Source organism: Acipenser ruthenus, chromosome 21, assembly GCF_902713425.1.
Source record: "Acipenser ruthenus chromosome 21, fAciRut3.2 maternal haplotype, whole genome shotgun sequence".
Taxonomy (NCBI): domain Eukaryota; kingdom Metazoa; phylum Chordata; class Actinopteri; order Acipenseriformes; family Acipenseridae; genus Acipenser; species Acipenser ruthenus.
In genome coordinates, this window is record NC_081209.1 from 3,271,377 (window position 1) to 3,288,862 (window position 17,486).

At 38.3% G+C, this 17,486-nt stretch overlaps 1 protein-coding gene across 1 annotated transcript; it reads left to right on the forward strand.

Annotated features, from left to right (window-relative positions):
* Window positions 1–560: 560 nt before the first annotated feature.
* Window positions 561–16,545, forward strand: LOC117427896 (calcium-binding protein 7). The gene is made up of 5 exons (XM_058994339.1): window positions 561–1,719; window positions 11,982–12,125; window positions 12,467–12,579; window positions 12,863–13,016; window positions 13,207–16,545. Exons 1-5 carry the CDS (start codon window positions 1,611–1,613, stop codon window positions 13,332–13,334), a joined length of 648 nt encoding a protein of 215 aa, XP_058850322.1. The 5' UTR covers window positions 561–1,610; the 3' UTR covers window positions 13,335–16,545.
* Window positions 16,546–17,486: the final 941 nt, after the last annotated feature.

Here is a 17,486-nt window from a genome sequence, read left to right on the forward strand (position 1 = left end):
ATGGCACAGTGAAAGCGGCGCTTCCTTGAGTGGAGCACCAACAGGGGAACCACCAGCCCTTGTGAAGTGCTGTATGTCAAACACATTTCTACCATCTATCTATCTATCTATCTATCTATCTATCTATCTATCTATCTATCTATCTATCTATCTATCTATCTAATATATATTAGATACGGGACATGACATAACATAATTAATTGAGACAAATTACATATCAAATGTGCAAATAGCATTAGTATGAGTATGAATTTTGTGTGCAAAGCATGAGCCCCCCCCCCCCCCCCCCCCCCCCCCCCCAGCCCCAACCCTACTTTTAAAATGTTTATATTACAATGCAGTGTACGGACAGATAATAATAATAATAATAGAAGCAGAATGGTGGTACTGCTGGTTTCAGAACAGGTCACAGTGCAACTATTTCGCATTCAACACAGCTAGAATTCTGTATAGATATACTGTACTGATGTAGATAGAGTACATATTTATTTTTATTTCCATTCTTCCAGTTTTCCCTGAATATATAGTAGGGAGGAGACCACGTGTGTCACAGCAGAAAGCGAGCGAGCAGGCGAGCAGCGGAACAGAAACGAGAGCTCAACCAGAGAGCTTGAAAGAAGCCACAGAGAAGCAACGGCTTCACTTCACCTGGAGTGAAAAGAAAGAGGCGTCACAATACAAAGAAAACAACGTTCTCTCAACGAGTAATGGCAAGCACGGCTTTGTGCTGAACTGAATCACTCTGATCAATTGGAAACTGGCTAAAGAAAAAAAAAAAAATGCTTTGTGGTCAGGGAGAAAGTTAGAAGATTAATTCAGACTAATTCCCTTACAGGTATCACGGGCTCTGTTTCGGATTCGAACAATTTGATTTGATTTAAAGTTCGTGTTTTGAATTAAACAAACAAACAAACAAACAAAAAAGATGCTTCAATACGATACCAGTTTCAGGTGCTAGAGTCGAGCTTAGTTTCACAGAAAGTCCCGTTATTTGTCTGTGTGTGTGTGTGTGTGTGTGTGTGTGTGTGTGTGTGTGTGTGTCTGTGTGTGTGTGTGTGTGTTGTACGGGCTTATTGATAAATCCTGTAGCCAGGTTTAGATGTAATGGGTCCTTCGTCATTAACTGAACGTGCGTTATACTCAAGATGGTGAAATAGTTTCAGATACAAATCGGGAATCTAAATTTGCTGGTCGTTTGTATGCATGATTCATTTTTATAAGCTTAGGTTGAAGTTTTTACAGTATTCACGACCAGAGATTACACATCACTGATAAAAATTACGGTTAGGGGAATTTGTCATAAAGTTTTAGATTCGGTTATTGGCAATTATTACGGGGATTTCACAGACTTTGGCTTTACTTAGATGCAGGTGGAAGGTGGATATGTTATAGGAGTGAGTAATCATTTCCCAATACTAAGCACAACGATCAATTACTGTGATTGTTTTCTCTACAAAAGCAGCAATAAGACATTAACTCATGGCTTTATGAGGGCTCAGCGTTCCGTCACCTTTTCAACAAGTGAATCGAAGCTCAAGGGACCTACCACCAGATTACTATAGATTGCTATATGAAGATCTCGACACAGGTGTTGGTTTTGGATCGCCAAAATGCCTTTCCATCCAGTGACCTCCAATTTAATGTACAGAGGGATCTGTACCATCCCAGACATACTCACGTACAAGACCCCTGTGAATATCCCCGAGGATGAATTAGAAGGTAAGTGTGCGGTAGTTTTATTTTCATCTCCATCGTCAAACCATCATATGCAAAGTGGGGATACAATAAGGATGATTAAAATGTAAAAGTGACATGCAAAAACCAAATGCCAGAGAATTGCAGGTGCCACGGTCATTTTCACTAACGCATTAAGAGTGTTTTATTGTTATATTAGGAGCACTGTGGTATAACTGACTAAACCCACAGACACTCAAAAGAGATTCATGATTCTAGGAATGAAGGCGTCTGCAGTATAAATAATAATAATAATAATAATAATAATAATAATAATAATAATAATAATAATAATAATAATAATAATTCGAGCTGTAATATCGACTTCAGATGCATGATATAACGCAAGCTTCTCTTAAGCCCTGCAATCTGTGGAATACAATCGCTCGACCATGAAGAACTGGACAGCTACTTTGAGTACGTGTCTTGAAATAAATGGGTATTCCACGGATAAAACCATGCATGCACCCTGTTAGTCCACATATATTTAACAGGCAGGCTGCATTGTGTGTGTGTATGTTTTTTTTAACCAAATCAGATATTTCTCTCTAAACTAGGTTCCGCTTTTCTATGATTAACACATGTATTACTATTGTTTTCATTGGGGAGAAGTCCATCTATGCAAGGGATAATTTTAAACCTTTCAAAAATAATTATCGGCGATTTAGAAGCTCACATTGAAATAGTTTGAAAAAAAAAAAAAAACTCAAAATGTACCTGACAGTAAAACCCTATACAAAGTTTTATTTGTTGTTTTTCTGTGGAGCGCCACAGGAATGAGAGTACAGTACAGTTCCACAAACAGCGGTTCCATCCACATTTCAGTACCCTGGACAGCACCTTATACACTAGAGAGCCCTGGCATTGTAAAAAACATAACGAACACTCACTGCCTCCTAACATAGTCACGCACAGTTATGATATGGGTGTGCTATGTAATTCTGCAGTTTGATTTCAATTCATTATGACCACAACCCTTACACTCCATCGTGTGACACAAGATACAGTTGATCAACAGGTCTGATGTTAGCGCTGAAGGAAAATGGCGCGTCTTTTGTTACACCAGTATTTCTGTTCTCTGTCATTGGACGACAGAGGGGCAACAATCGTTGTATAATTTAAAATTTGTAAGCACCAACACCTAATTTAAAAATAAATTATTTTATTCACACAAAAAAAAAAAACAAAAAAAAAAAAAACACCGACTCGCTAACCGTGGGCACTTTGTTTTATGTAGATTATGCAAAAAAAGCACATTTTCTGTAGCACTTTATTTGAAATTGACACTTTTTGGAATTGATAGCCCATTTTTTTTAATCACTTGCCCCTTCTTTTTGGAAATAAGCTGTCTTCTCTATGCTTTTCATAACATAAAGAACACATGACAGCATGTTCTGAATACTTAAAGCAATGTAAAGGAATATGCACAGACAGAATAACAGTTTCCTGAAGGTATTATGTATGCTTCATAGTGCCTGATTCAAGTGTCACCCCTTTTTCAGTGAGATGAGAATCCCTGCTGTCTGTGCCACCAGCTTGCTATACTGCAATACCCAGTCTTTGATTCCCTGCCTCTGGCTATAGGACCTGATAGTGCCCAGAGGCGAGAAGGGTATTGATAAATGACATGCCTGTGACACTATGCAGGACACTTCAAGCTCGCCAATGTGTTTGGGTAGGAAGTGGCTGTTCTGCTTGAATTCCTGCAATGGGGCTTCTGCTTAATGTACCTTTTTATTTCCATCCAGCCCATGCAGTGCATCTGCGTAGCTCCGAAGGATTATCATTATCTAACAATTTCCAGATATGGATAATCCTGAGTACAAACCCAGAGCAGCTAGTTTCATTGGGGTATCTAAAAAGTCAGTGCATTAGACTGGCTTAAAGCTTGAACAACGCAGCATTAAAAGCCATTTCGAAACCATAATGGCCATGCTGGTTCCAGATTGTGGGGCTCCCAGGTGCATAACGGTGATAAGATCATCAATAAGCACAGCTTTTTTACGTTCTGTCTCTGCAGCAGCTTTGTGTGTGACTTAGGTATTTCAGACCGCATCAGAGACTACTGTGTCTCACAGTGTATCTGTTTTTATGAAGCAAGTCAGATTTCTTGCACCAAATCTAAGTTGATATGCCGATGATGAAATAACGAGGGAGACAGCGTGGAGGTTTACCAGTTAATGATCTTGAAATTAGCATGCACTCAGGGGCCCTTGGATTAAACACTGGTTCAGTGTCAGACCTAAATGGAAACGTTCTGCTTACTGATGAGACTTTTAGTCTCGCTAAATAAAATCCCCATGATATAGAGAAGACATATCACAGCTTGTACAGTACATACAATGTGGCTTGTTGAGTCCACCTTCTGTGTTATTCATTACACATCTATGACAGTGTACATACCAGTACAGAACAAAACACATGACAAGAGAGAATAAACATTAAGCCATTTAAAACTGTAATACACCTCTTAGCATTCCCAGCAAGGGGCACAAAGTAGACCATCTGCATGTTATAGCAGTAGGGTTGAGGGGTCTCTGTCTGTCTGTCTGTCTGTCTGTCTGTCTCTCTCTATATATATCTCCCGGTCTCTGGTGACTGTAAAACCTGGAAAATAATACACAAGTGCTTGGGCACACTGTACATCAATTAGAACCAGAGGGTCCCCAAGCACCCTGATCATCTGAGATCTAGATTTGAAAAGCAAGTGCGGACACATTTCTATTGGTATTCAGGAGATGATCTTTACTTAAAGTGTGACAGATTACCCTGCGGTATTTACAAGAAACCTTGCCTTGCTGTATTCTGTCCTGTCTGTATCACAGAGACATATTTCAACATATTCCTGTTTATTTTGAGATTTCATTTTCACACCTAAATCAACAAAAAAAATGTTTACTTTTACTTGACAGCTTTGAACAGTTGAAAGAATTTCTCTTCTCTGAGTGTTATAGTGTATCCAGATTGTGCTCCCTCCTGCAACAACGCTAGTCCCCACAATACAAGCTGTTCAATCAGTGCACTTCCTTGTTGCAGGAGGGAGCATGATCTGGGTACGCTATGATGCTTATAAGAGAAATGTCTTTCTCCTTAGAAACACAAAGAGTAAAAGTTGTAAAATGACCCATAATGTGTGAATAAAAATATCAAAACAAGGTTGCAAAATTTTTGCAATAGGGGATACAGAGAAAGGTAAAGCAATGTGTTTCTTGTAAACACTGCAGGGTTTCTGTAGTCTCCTATCACTCGGGGGAGCGACACCTTTACTTCTATGGAATTATTCACCCAGGATGAACCACAACTGTGTGCTTGTTGTTATCACACAATACTTAAAAATCAAAATGGATTTTTCTTAAGGTCCCCTGTTTCGTGGCTCAGATAGATTCAGGTGAAGAAACTAAGACTCCTGCAGTCTGTTTTAATGTGTGTCAAAGAGCAAAACACACTGGGAAAAGTTTTCTTTCAGTGTTGCAGCAAATTGGTATAATCCCATGGCCATTTCTATAACACATTAGAGGCAATGCAAGCAGCCACTCTGTATGGTATTTATAGAGGGCACTAGTGTATTCCCCTGATCCTTTGCTATAGCATAGCAGAGAATAATTTAGCCACTCTGTCTTCCAGCAGTATATGGATACACATGGAAGCTATTGGGCAGAATGTATTCACTGTGGTAAAATCTTTAGCAAATGCTACCTGTGTAACAACTCAGTGACTCTGGAAATGAACAGGAGGCAGCGTGGTAATGGTTTGAACATGTCACTGTGTGACTAGGAGGGATGCACTTTTCCTATTCAATCCCACCAACAGCAGTGTGTGTGTTTGTGTGCATAGTTTGACCATATATATATTTCATGTGTGTATGTGTGTGTGGGCAATTTGTAACAAATGATAGAAAATAGCAAATAACAGATAATAGCATTACATTTGATTAAGGACTACAGTCAGCCTTAAAAGTAAGACAAATCTAAGTTTCAAGAAAGGCAGTTGTTAATGTATTCTGAGCATCGATGCACTGTACAGGGATAGTAATTCTCATTGTGGGAATGGTCCTCTCAAACTGCAGTCTAACAGAGCTTGGTGGGCCGTAAGACAGAAATATTTTATCATCCAAAAGAAGTGCAACTTTAATGAGATATTTAGACCGTGATTTTCAATTAGCACCTTCAAAGCCAAGGGTGTGCAACTCAGCAACTGGAGGAACTTATAATAGCAGCTCAAAACAAATTGATGATGGAAAGTAGCAGTACCGCTGCCTCATTGCTCCTGTTAGATGCTTTGATCTAGAATCCAGTGATAATGCCCAACACAGAGGTCGTCACCAGAGATCACAGACCAGGTTTTGGCAGCGATGAGCACAAACCAGACAGGTTATTGAAGTGTGGATGCTACTGCCCAAGCTGCAACACACACCCTGTTTATCTCTTTACTAAACAGCTCTTTTAGTCACTATGAACCCCCTTTATGGAATTCACTTCAGGGATACGCCCAAAATAAAGACATATTTAGTCTTCTGTTGGATAGCTTTGGTTCAGACATGTTTTCTATCTATCAATGAAGTGCTTTTAGGATGCTTTGGTATGATAAGGCGCTATAATGTTGCATCTGAAAAATATGCTATAAAACAGTGCTGCCAACACTTGGAATCCTTTCTACGCAATACATTACATCAAGCTGCTAGTGTTTCAGCCAAGGCAGCATGTAAGCCTCTTTGCGGTGAATGCCGAGCGGGCCGTGCTTGCTTTGATAAGCAAGGCTGTCTTAGACACTCTTGGCTGCATCATGCTGAAGACATGGTGATTTAAATCCCTAGTCAACATTCACACAGTCTAGACAACAATCCTAAATCATGAAAGCTTTAATGAAAAATGATTTTGTTATTTAAATAACTTTGGCAATAGGCTTCTCAACCCTTTCATGCATGAATTATTGAAAATAACTTTGGACACACACACACACACATATACATATATACATATGGATAAGGGCGTCTGCTAAGAAATAAATAATTTATTTTTTTAAATCAGTTTTTTTTTCATTGCTTTATATGGGGCACACATTTCATCCTATGAGGTCATCATGCAACAAAGATAGCACACTATCTCCTACCTCATATGAGGTCATCATATGTTTGCGTCTTCCATATGTCCTCATATAAAGACTAGAAGAGTTTTTTTTTTATCTGTCCCCATATGAGGTTGCAATGCATGAAATGATTAAAGTCTTGAAAGGTTTAATTTATAACAGTCTTTGAAAAATAAACTTTTTGTGAATAGATTTGACTGAATTAGGAAATGGTAAGGAAATGGTATCTAGGGCCTGTAACTACAGTAATGAAATACAAGCGTTTCAGGGGTGATGCAGGGCGATGCAGATTCACTGAGACACTGTGGAAATTGTAAGACTTGCTTTCATGTCTGACAGGTACACAGCTACAATCCTTTTATTTCCCAGTCCGAGATCCCACTCAGTATATTTCTAAGAGAAGAAGAGGAATAAGTCATGTGTTCAAATGAACAGAGTAATGTGCTATTAAGGGAAATCCATTTAGTTTGTTAAAGGATAACCCAGTTTGCATTTTGACAGGATACATTTACTTTGTAGATGGGCCATGACCAAAACTGTAATCCCCACTGTGCTCTTAAATACTTTTCATCCTACAGGGGTGCTTGTCGTCAGTTGTGTACTATTAGGCAAACCTTCAATTTAGTTAAAAGGCAACAGCAATATGCTGAAGTACTGAATGCTCTCTGAGTCACTGACTGAAGGTGTGATGAATCCAGAGAGGGTTTGTATCCATATGCTGCTCATGATGCCTGAGCAACACATAGAATATTCAGGTCGTTCTTTTATCTCCTGATTTCAAACAGAATGATCACCTTTTCATTTTTTAAGAGAGTCATTACTGAATATCAATTCCAACATTCAATCTCTATCCGGTCCTGCAGTTCAAGCCGTCTTCCAGACTGCCTTGCATGTGATACCCATCATGGATAAACACATGTGAAGCACACTGCCTGTCTTGATGGATATTGCAGCATGTGGCTGTGTGAAGTTCTTACACAGTGGGGCGGTTGAGCTGATAACCTGTTACAATCTCCCGAAGGTACAACTCTCCCTATGAAGTTCTCTCTTTGAAGGATTACCGAGGACAGGGCTCAGTGGATTAAAAAGCGTAACATTCAATTAAGAGGTATTGTACACTGGAAATGCATCAATACAAGCCCCTTCCATCAGTTTGGGTTAAAAAGCATCGTATTTGAAGTAGCTAGTCTTTGTGTGAACATAGAATTTACATTTTAAATAGCTTTTTGTGTGCAGACACTTTAAGGCTTTTAAATGTGAAATGTTTTCAGTGGGTTTGAATTATACCTAGTAAACCTCTAGTAATATATATATATATATATATATATATATATATATATATATATATATATATATATATTCAACTTGTGAATTTTAAACTCTTCACCACATCAATACAATAGTATTTTGTACATTGTAATCAAATGGGACAATACTAGCATAATTCCTCCTGAGGCTTTTATGGTATTACTGTTTATACATTTTTAAAAAATCACTGCAAAACAATAATAATAATAATAATAATAATAATAATAATAATAATAATAATAATAATAATAATAATAATAATTAAAAAGTTAGTTACTGTACAAAAAATATCAAATCAAAAAGTTCAAGACAGCTGAGCAGAAAAAGGGTGCTGTGTGCGGCATTGCATTCGATCCCAGGCTGAGCCACACACACAAGGACGCAGCTGCTGTGTAGCAGTAAGTTTAATAGTTTATCTATCAGCGAGCTCCCCATAACTCAAACATTACCACATTTCAGAGCCCTATACTAGGCTGTCACTATATCATCTGGAAAAGAAAGCATTGCATTTTAAAGGTTGTTACTTCTTACCCACAGAATGACGTGGCAGTGTTGAACCCATTGTTGTCAGTTAGAGCCCGTTCCTAATTCAACAGTCTGCACTGTGCCAGCGCTTACCCAGTTTGATTTTATAACCCTTAAATCTTTGCAGGGACACTGTCGTGCAGCCTGCAATCCTAACTGGGGCTGACAAACAAAATGGATTTGATCTCGATCTGCTGCTGATAGAAGTGACAGAGCCTGAGTTCAAACCGATTTCAAGTGAATCTCAGTGGCAGCTGGAATCTCAGTTCTGATGCAGTATCATACCAGTACTGCATTTCCAATTGGGTCATAGCATTGTGATACTCCAGCTGTTGTACTCCAGTACTTTATAGATGCCATTAGAATTTCTCAATTTAGTAACAGCCTAATGAATTCAATTGTGTACAATAGGGTGTAACTTATTCTTTAAATTATTGTCACAATATTTTAATTGCTCTTGTACTATTAACATTACTCGTGGATTGACCAATGATAAAGATCTTGGACTACCTAATGTTACCCAAGATTAATGATAATTAATGATGTGTTTTATAGTTATTAATGAAAGTAGAAGTATGAGATAAAAAGGTCCTCAGAAGCCCCTTGGATTAATCACTAATAATAATAATAATAATAATAATAATAATAATAATAATAATAATAATAATAATAATAAAGATTCAGGATTATTATTATTATTATTATTATTATTATTATTATTATTATTATTATTATTATTATAAAATCATGATCTTTGCCTGGAAGAGACACTCCTGGTAATGCAAACAAGACGCATAGAGAGCAGACTGAACGAACAACATTACATTCAACAGTGCCATGGTCACATTATACATGCATTCCTACACTTCAGGAGAACACGCTTGCAATATTGAATTACCTTTCCATCCTGCAATGCCACTCTTTCTTATTATCACAGCAAATGATGCTGATCGAATATAAGTGTAAGTAAGAAAAAAGGGCCGAGCGATGCAGGAGCAAATGAATAAAGCAATAAAGCAACTAAGTCCCATCTATCTGGACTTAAGTATAAATTGTGTCGTGAGAATATTGTGCAGTTGATTGACTGAATTCCATCTTCAGTCTGGATCTGTTTGTGTTTTGTAGCTTCAGTGTGATTTATTGCCGGTTTTGTGGATTTGGGTGTGAATGAATGCAGGGCTGGAGAGCCGTGCTTCAAGGCTTGCAGACCGTACAAGTTCCTATTGTTATGTGTCTGGCACGTCTGCAATAGAGCTCCATGGGGAGATTGAAAAAGAAGTGAATGAGGAAGGCCTATGCTGGTCAGATAAAGCACACAAGTCAGTGTTTATCAGCACTGTGTTTTAGAGAGAAGTCTGTAACTAGTGCTGCTTTATGTCTGGATGAATGCGTAGATTATTTTTTTGCAATGCATTGGGAATATGTTTAATTTCTATAGAAAATGCAGAGATATTGCACATTAATATCACAGCTCTTACTATTTGTTTTTTTTCCTGTTTGTCCTTTTAACCACTTACTTTCAAAGATGAAATAAACTTTAAGAAGTATGGCTAACACTGTCTCTCTGGTCAATTCTGATTTAGTTGTTCCACAGATCCTCTGGCAGATCAAAACCGTATTTCTAAATTTATATTCATTGTTTATCTGGTTTGGAAGCAAAATGTTTTTTTCTAGCAATGAGTGTGAGTAGGAGAGATGTATTGCATTAGCTATTATGAAACTGTTGCACAGATGGGTCGTTTGACTTGAGCAGAATTCTACTTGAGTCATCAGCTAAACTTGTGCCCTTATTTTTTTCCAGGGTCTATATTTATGTGCATGTTAAGTACCTGATTTGTGCACATACACAGATCATTTCAGAATTGTTGCTTGCACACATTTTGTGGCGCCATGATAGAATTAAGCTCATGCATTTAAAAATCTAGACAGACAGAAAGATACATAGACATTCCTAAAGTGAAAAAGAAAAACAGCAGATATTTTCAAATGGATTTTTGTTTTACATTTAAAGACGTGCAACGTTCAACAACGTGGCAAAAAACATTAGCAACAATGTTATTAATGAAATCATGTAAATAGGAATGCAAGTATTCTTTTTATATATCAAAAAAATACATACAGTGATTGCTGAGCACTATCAAAATAAAGAAAGAATGAGACCTTCCTCTGCAGTACCCATTACCTAAAACTAGGAAGCGATTGTGGGCATCGAAATACATCATCACTCAACTTATGGGCACACATGGTCTACTGTTCCTTCTGGCTTTTAATAGGGTGCATGGAGGCATGTGTGTTTTATCACCCCAGTAAATAAATGATACTGTTTAATTTGAACTGCACCGAGCTACAGTATTCATAACACTCACGAAAACCACTTGAAAAATACATTGGCAGCTAAGTTGCCTTAATTAAAAACATCTTTACACAATAACTCCAGACATGGTCTTAAGACCAATTGAATAAATTCAGTTTTTTTTTCTCTCCCCAGGTTAGATGTATAGGGAATGGAATTTTATTTTATGCAGGTTTCACTTTGAATTCAAGTATGTAAAACTAGTATAACTCGATAAAAAAAAGGGCTTGCAATAAGTAAAACAGAAAACCCCAAACTGGCACCGTACATATTTATACAAGAATGATGATGATCAAGCCAGAGCAATCACTAGCACTCGATAGCTTGTAATAAGCGTTTCAAATCCATTATTTTTTCCATTTGAAGTTTGAAGAGGCTCTGCATTTTAGACTTAGCATTATGATTATTGTTATTTCAAGTGCATGTCTCGGGCTCAAGGCTCAAGGAGTACTTTAAATGGCTGGGGATGTATTTCACTGCAGTCTCTAATTTGCTCTTTATACTGCAATTTTAAACAGCTGCTCAGCTTCAAATGCCATTTTAATTACATTTTTGTATTAACCGTTTCAAGTTTTGGACTTTTTCCAATATGGTTAAAAAGGTCCAAGTGTCACATGTTATTTTAGGGGAAACACTGAAATGGCATTTTGAGTTGGAGAGATAAATACCATCTTAATATTAAGATCCTACTAAGTGTGTTCTCTATCGTTTTCTATTGTAGCATCTGCTGAGATGATTACTTATAAGGCTTTGAATGGAATTTATACATATTCAGAAAATGCAGATGATATTAAGCATACATCAAAGGACACAGACCAAGACCATAGGAGAAGAGGTCAAGGAAATAAGAGTTTGTGCCTCTCCGTGGGCTGGTATTATTTTATCTATGTAAACAGGTCCAGACTTATCATTGCTGAAGTCCGAACAATGCATGTTTTACCATTATTTGTATCTTTAATCTAGTTGTTTCCTACAGAGATCCGGCAGGCGTTTAAGGTGTTTGATCGGGATGGGAATGGATTCATCTCCAAGCAGGAGCTGGGCATGGCCATGCGGTCCCTGGGATACATGCCCAACGAGGTGGAGCTGGAGGTCATTATCCAGAGACTGGACATGGACGGTAAGGGGCTGACCTCCCGTGGCCTGTTGGAGAGACCATCAGTAATCCTTTTGAGAAGTTTTTTTTTTCTTTAAACAGTCAATGGGGATTATGCAATCCAAATATTAGCGGATCTAAATATCAGCACTGTTTTTTTCATCTAAAAATTAGAAACCACTTTTAAAAAAATACTAAAAAGATTGTTATCGATGGTTTGTTATATTTTGTCACAAAGTGCCCTTATTTGAGTGATTAAAGCAATGGCAGTATTGAGTTATGCCACTGTTTAGATCAAGTGAATGCACCCCTTTGTGCATGATCTGGCTTCAATAAACACTCTGCTTTCTTGTGCTGTTCTGCAGGGGATGGGCAGGTTGATTTTGATGAGTTTGTGACCCTGCTGGGACCCAAGCTGTCTTCAGCAGGAATGCCTGACAGGTTTCATGGGACTGACTTTGACACTGTGTTCTGGAAGGTAACCAATAATCAACATCTATGTATTGCAGCGAGTATCCATTGTCATCATGAAGAAGGAAAGCAACCATTATGCATTTCTCATGATTACCAATATACTGGCCATAAGACAACCCACAGTGGTTATTGTATGAACTGCCCTGGCAGCAGACTGGTGGCAAGTCGGGTGTTTCTACTTAATAATTTAGATGATGGAGAGAGCTGACTGAGTGGATCTGAACCGCACCACTTTCAGACTGAAACCCTAAAACAGTGTCTGCCTGTCCCACCTCTCTCTTGTGCAGTGCGACATGCAGAAACTAACAGTGGAGGAGCTGAAAAGACTGCTTTACGACACCTTCTGCGATCACTTATCCATGAAAGACATCGAGAACATCATCATGACGGAAGAGGAGGGACACATAGAAAACCCTGATGAATGCCCCGTGGATATCGACAGTAATTTTATGTGTTTTTTTTAAAACCTTTTGTTTGTCGCCCTTAGATTTGCCCATTGATATTCATATTACATTTGCTGTGTGGCAGAAGTGTGCCCACCACTGTCAAGACGTTTGATTGATTATCGTCATATCTGACAGCCACCAGCAGTACTTTGTGACTAATGCATCCCTCTCTCTTACACTGACAGCCAGCCCCACGCAACAGATCAAGCAGACCTGTGTGAGGAAGAGCCTGATCGGAGCCTTTGCCATCGCGTTCATCATCAGCGTCATGCTGATTGCAGCCAATCAGGTGCTGCGGAGCGGGATGAAATAGGAGCGTTGAGAAGAAAGCAACAGCCACGCCAGCAACCAGACTTCTCCTCTTTACAAACAACTGTACTGAACAACAACCCCAAGAACAGCAAAAACAAACACCCACTCCAATGGGCAGCCGTGGGCTGTGTGGCAGATGCCTGCCAGTGCTGCCTTGCTTTGGCTGTTGCTGTCGCTGTCCCCCCCCCCTTGTTGCCCCACACCCAGTTTGTCTGGAAAGAAGCCGGTGCCTTTGGATGCATGGAATCATGATCAGTGAACATCAGCTGCTGTAATACGCATGCAGATGCATGGATTTACATCTAAACACACCCGAAGCGTTGCATTTATATACAGAACTAGAACTCATTTATGAGGAACTGAAGTCATCCCACACCACTGGTGGACTCAACTGCATGAACATTCACTAAGGGCTGCTTAAGATAATAATAACAATAATAATAATAATAATAATAATAATAATAATAATAATAATAATAATAATAATAATAATAATAATAATAGTAAGAAGAACTCTGGACACGTGTTGAAAAAGCAATTCAAACAGATGGACACAATGAAAATTTCTAACATTTAAGATCATGTGCCGCATAAGAAGAATCGGTGATCACAACTGAATAGATCTTTATTACCCATTAATAATGCATTAAGAAAGGTCAGTTAAGTTTTCAATCTGCACATAACCTTCCACAGGTTTGTGTTAATTGCATCTTAATATTGTGTGGTCAGTAGTTATAAGCAATAACACAGAAATGAATCATACAGAATTTCCAGTGGTGTTTCTAGTGCGTGGAAAGTAAGGGCAAACACAAACAAATGGCACAGCTGGCAAGCGTATTTCGCTAACGCATTACTAATGAGCAATACATCATTTGTATATATCTAATTAAGCACTAACCGTAATTAAAAGTGTTACCAGACAAATCAGTCCTTTAATTGGATCCGGGGAGACTAAATCATACAGCCACTGCATTAACGATCAGCAAGCTCCTGTTTTTAAGCCACTCACATTTTTATAGATACAGCCATGGTCATCTCTGTCTGGTCTTGTGTCCATGTGAACTTTGTCCATGACCAGTAGCTTGTAGCATGGGCATTATATGAAGACAAACTACAGATTATCAATGTTCATACTTGTTCTGCCAATGGCAACTATAGTTAGAAATATAGCCAGTCCCTTGAATAGTCAATGGAACAATCATCTGTGTTTGTCCGTCATCACAAAGGAGTTCTCCAAAACTGCAGGAGATAAAATGTTCTCAATTATTCTCGGCCATTCACCAGTCAGATCTGGATTTGGGAAGGTAGAGAGGCTTTTAAAAAATACATGCTTACAAGGTCTGCACTGAAAAACAGGCCATATTTGAATGTGGTTAATGTAAACCGTGATGTCTGCTTTCTGATAAACAATACATAGAAGGATGAACAATGAAAGAATGTAATAAACAGGCACCAAAGAATGATATACCGTGCAAAACGGATTGTGTTTGTTGAGCGTTGCAGATTTAAAAGGACAGAAACTGCTTTAAATGGTATTGGCTGAAATGTGCAGCAACTGTATTTTGGTCGGAAGCACCACCACGTTTGGACTTTCGTTCTGTTTATATATTAGATTACAAAAAATAGCACTGCTTTCTCAGTGTATAGAAACGATTAAGGCCCATTGATTGGATTTCTAGTCAAATCTTTTCAACCGCTTTATTTTTTATTTTACTTTTGTAGATTGATTTTTAAAATGTTTTATGAAATATGAAAAAATATATATATAAAATTACCTTATCTGTCAAAATATTGTGACAGACCCATTTTGGATGAAGTACAGTAAATGTGGGGTGTTCTTTAAGAACAGTGTCAGAACTTCTGTCTCACTAAAATGCACACTGTTGAAAAAATTATTGGAATGTGCAAAATGTTGGGGTGCTTATGGCCATGCATAATGTCCAGCTTTATCAGAGCTTTACTATTTATGTAAATGAATATCATGTGACAGTCAGTAAACATGTTGCTGCCATGCATAACACTAATATCCCTCAATGGACAGTCTGTATCTCATTAGTCAGATAGTGTTATGCCTTGGCTCCTGTCTGTTCGTCGTGTGTGATGGGCCATTTCAATGAGCGCAGTGCTAAGGTCCAAGTCGGGTTTAATCATTTGTATAAATACAATTAGAATAGCTGTACTTGAAAAATAGTAACCTGCAATAGTCTGTTAATTAGGGCCCTGGACCAACCCCAGAATGGAGAGATATACCCAAAACTTCTCTGAAAAATTGTGTTTGCAGTGTGTTTTCTCAATTGGTCTAACCCACTCACAATGATTAAGGCTGACCTTCTCATTGAATTGTTATGAGGGTTTCATATTATCAGGATTTCAGCTGACGAGGTTGACCAGCTGTTTTAACCAATGAGATCTGGCTGAAGTTCTTTGGCATGTGTGTTTTAAAGGTCAAGTTTCTTTACAAGAATGCATTTTCGGGGATAAACTGTTTCAGCTTTTAACGCACCCAATGTAAAGGTTACAGAGTTAATAACATTGTTTTAACCACCCGTGGGAATATATTATTTTCTACCTTGTAAATGTATATATCTGTACATTTCTAACTGGTTAGCATTTCTTGTAATGTAAGTTGTGTATATCTATATTTAGTATATTTTTTTGCTGCAATAATAATTTAGCTTCTTGTGAGGTGCTGATGATCAAATGTTCTTCCTGCTACTGTCTGTCTCAGTTCTTTCGGACCATGTTTATACTAACAAGTTACACGAACTAGGATCAGAAAAAAAATGTGTTTAATATACTGACAAACAAACTGTAGCATTAGCATTTGATAGTGAACACCTCACAGGAAGCCTGTTAACAGAGCGCTTGATAGAATAAGTAAATATGTGGATATCAAATTATAAAATGTACCGCTCTTCTCTATAAGCTACGAATACTTCTGGGACGATACTTGGCCTTAAATAAATATTGCATTCAAAGATTAATTTTCATTTTCCAGGAAAGACAAACCACTGTGTTGTAAAAAAAACAAAAAACAAACAAGTTATACTAAAATGATCCAGACATTTTTTCTTGTTAAGAGAGAGAAAGTGAGCGAGCGAGCGAGAGAGAGAGACAGAGAGAGAGAGAGAGAGAGAGAGAGAGAGAGAGAGAGAGAGAGAGAGAGAGAGAGAGAGAGAGAGAGAGAGAGAGAGAGAGAGAGAGAGAGAGAGAGAGAGAGAGAGAGAGAGAGAGAGAGAGAGAGAGAGAGAGAGAGAGAGCTATTTTTCAAACTGACTGTTTGAAATTGTGTCAGAGGTTCATATCTTGATGTGAATTTGGGTCACTAACACTAACACATGGAGTGGAGACATTGTGTAACAATGGTCCTGCTGCTGTTGCAGATTTTGAAAATCCTATAACAATATTCTCATCTTCCACTGCTTTCAATAGTCAACAAAGACAACATAGAATATATTTTTTAACATACATAAGCACCTGCCTGCTTACCATCAGCCCTCTAAAGTCAGTTAGAATAACTGAATAAAACTAACTTGCAGCAGAGAGATGCTTCTTGTATATATTACATGATACCCACCAGTGATTTGCATAACACAATAATCAGTCACATTTATTCAAAAGTGCAACACAGGTGTATGCGGTTTAGGCAGTTACTTTACAGTATGGTTGTGAATACCTGACATTTCCCTTTCAATGCATTTTGCCCCTTCTCGCTGTCCTTTAAATCTCAGAGTTGCTAGGTGCTGAGGTTCTTCATTATCAGTCACTGTTTTTATTCTCTTACGGGTGACCGAAAGTTGTCACCGCCTTTGTGTTGCCACCTGATTATAAAAAGGATTACTGCCGAGCCCTGGGGACCGTTACTATAAGATAATCGTGAAGGCTCTATAAAAAGATAACTCTGCCCTCCAGTTGTATTTTAGTTTCTCAGGGCTCCAACGTCTGTTGACTTAATCCCACCAGAGGAGCCTGTGATCCCTTTGAACTGCAGAGAGACATCATTAGTGATTGCTGCATATTCAACAAATTGGCAGGTGTTTTGGGGGGGGGGGGGGGGCGGGGGGGGGGCGGGCTGCCAGTGCATTGAGTGCTTTAATGATGGTGATTCATCAAACTCACCTTTCACTAGGTAGCAGGGATGGATGGGATGATG

Coding starts and splice junctions, on each gene's coding strand:
- LOC117427896 (XM_058994339.1), top strand. CDS start 1,611: ATGCCTTTCCATCCAGTGACCTCCAATTTAATGTACAGAGGGATCTGT. Junction 12,126..12,466: donor CCAGAGACTGGACATGGACG/GTAAGGGGCTGA, acceptor GCTGTTCTGCAG/GGGATGGGCAGGTTGATTTT. Junction 13,017..13,206: donor ATGCCCCGTGGATATCGACA/GTAATTTTATGT, acceptor TTACACTGACAG/CCAGCCCCACGCAACAGATC.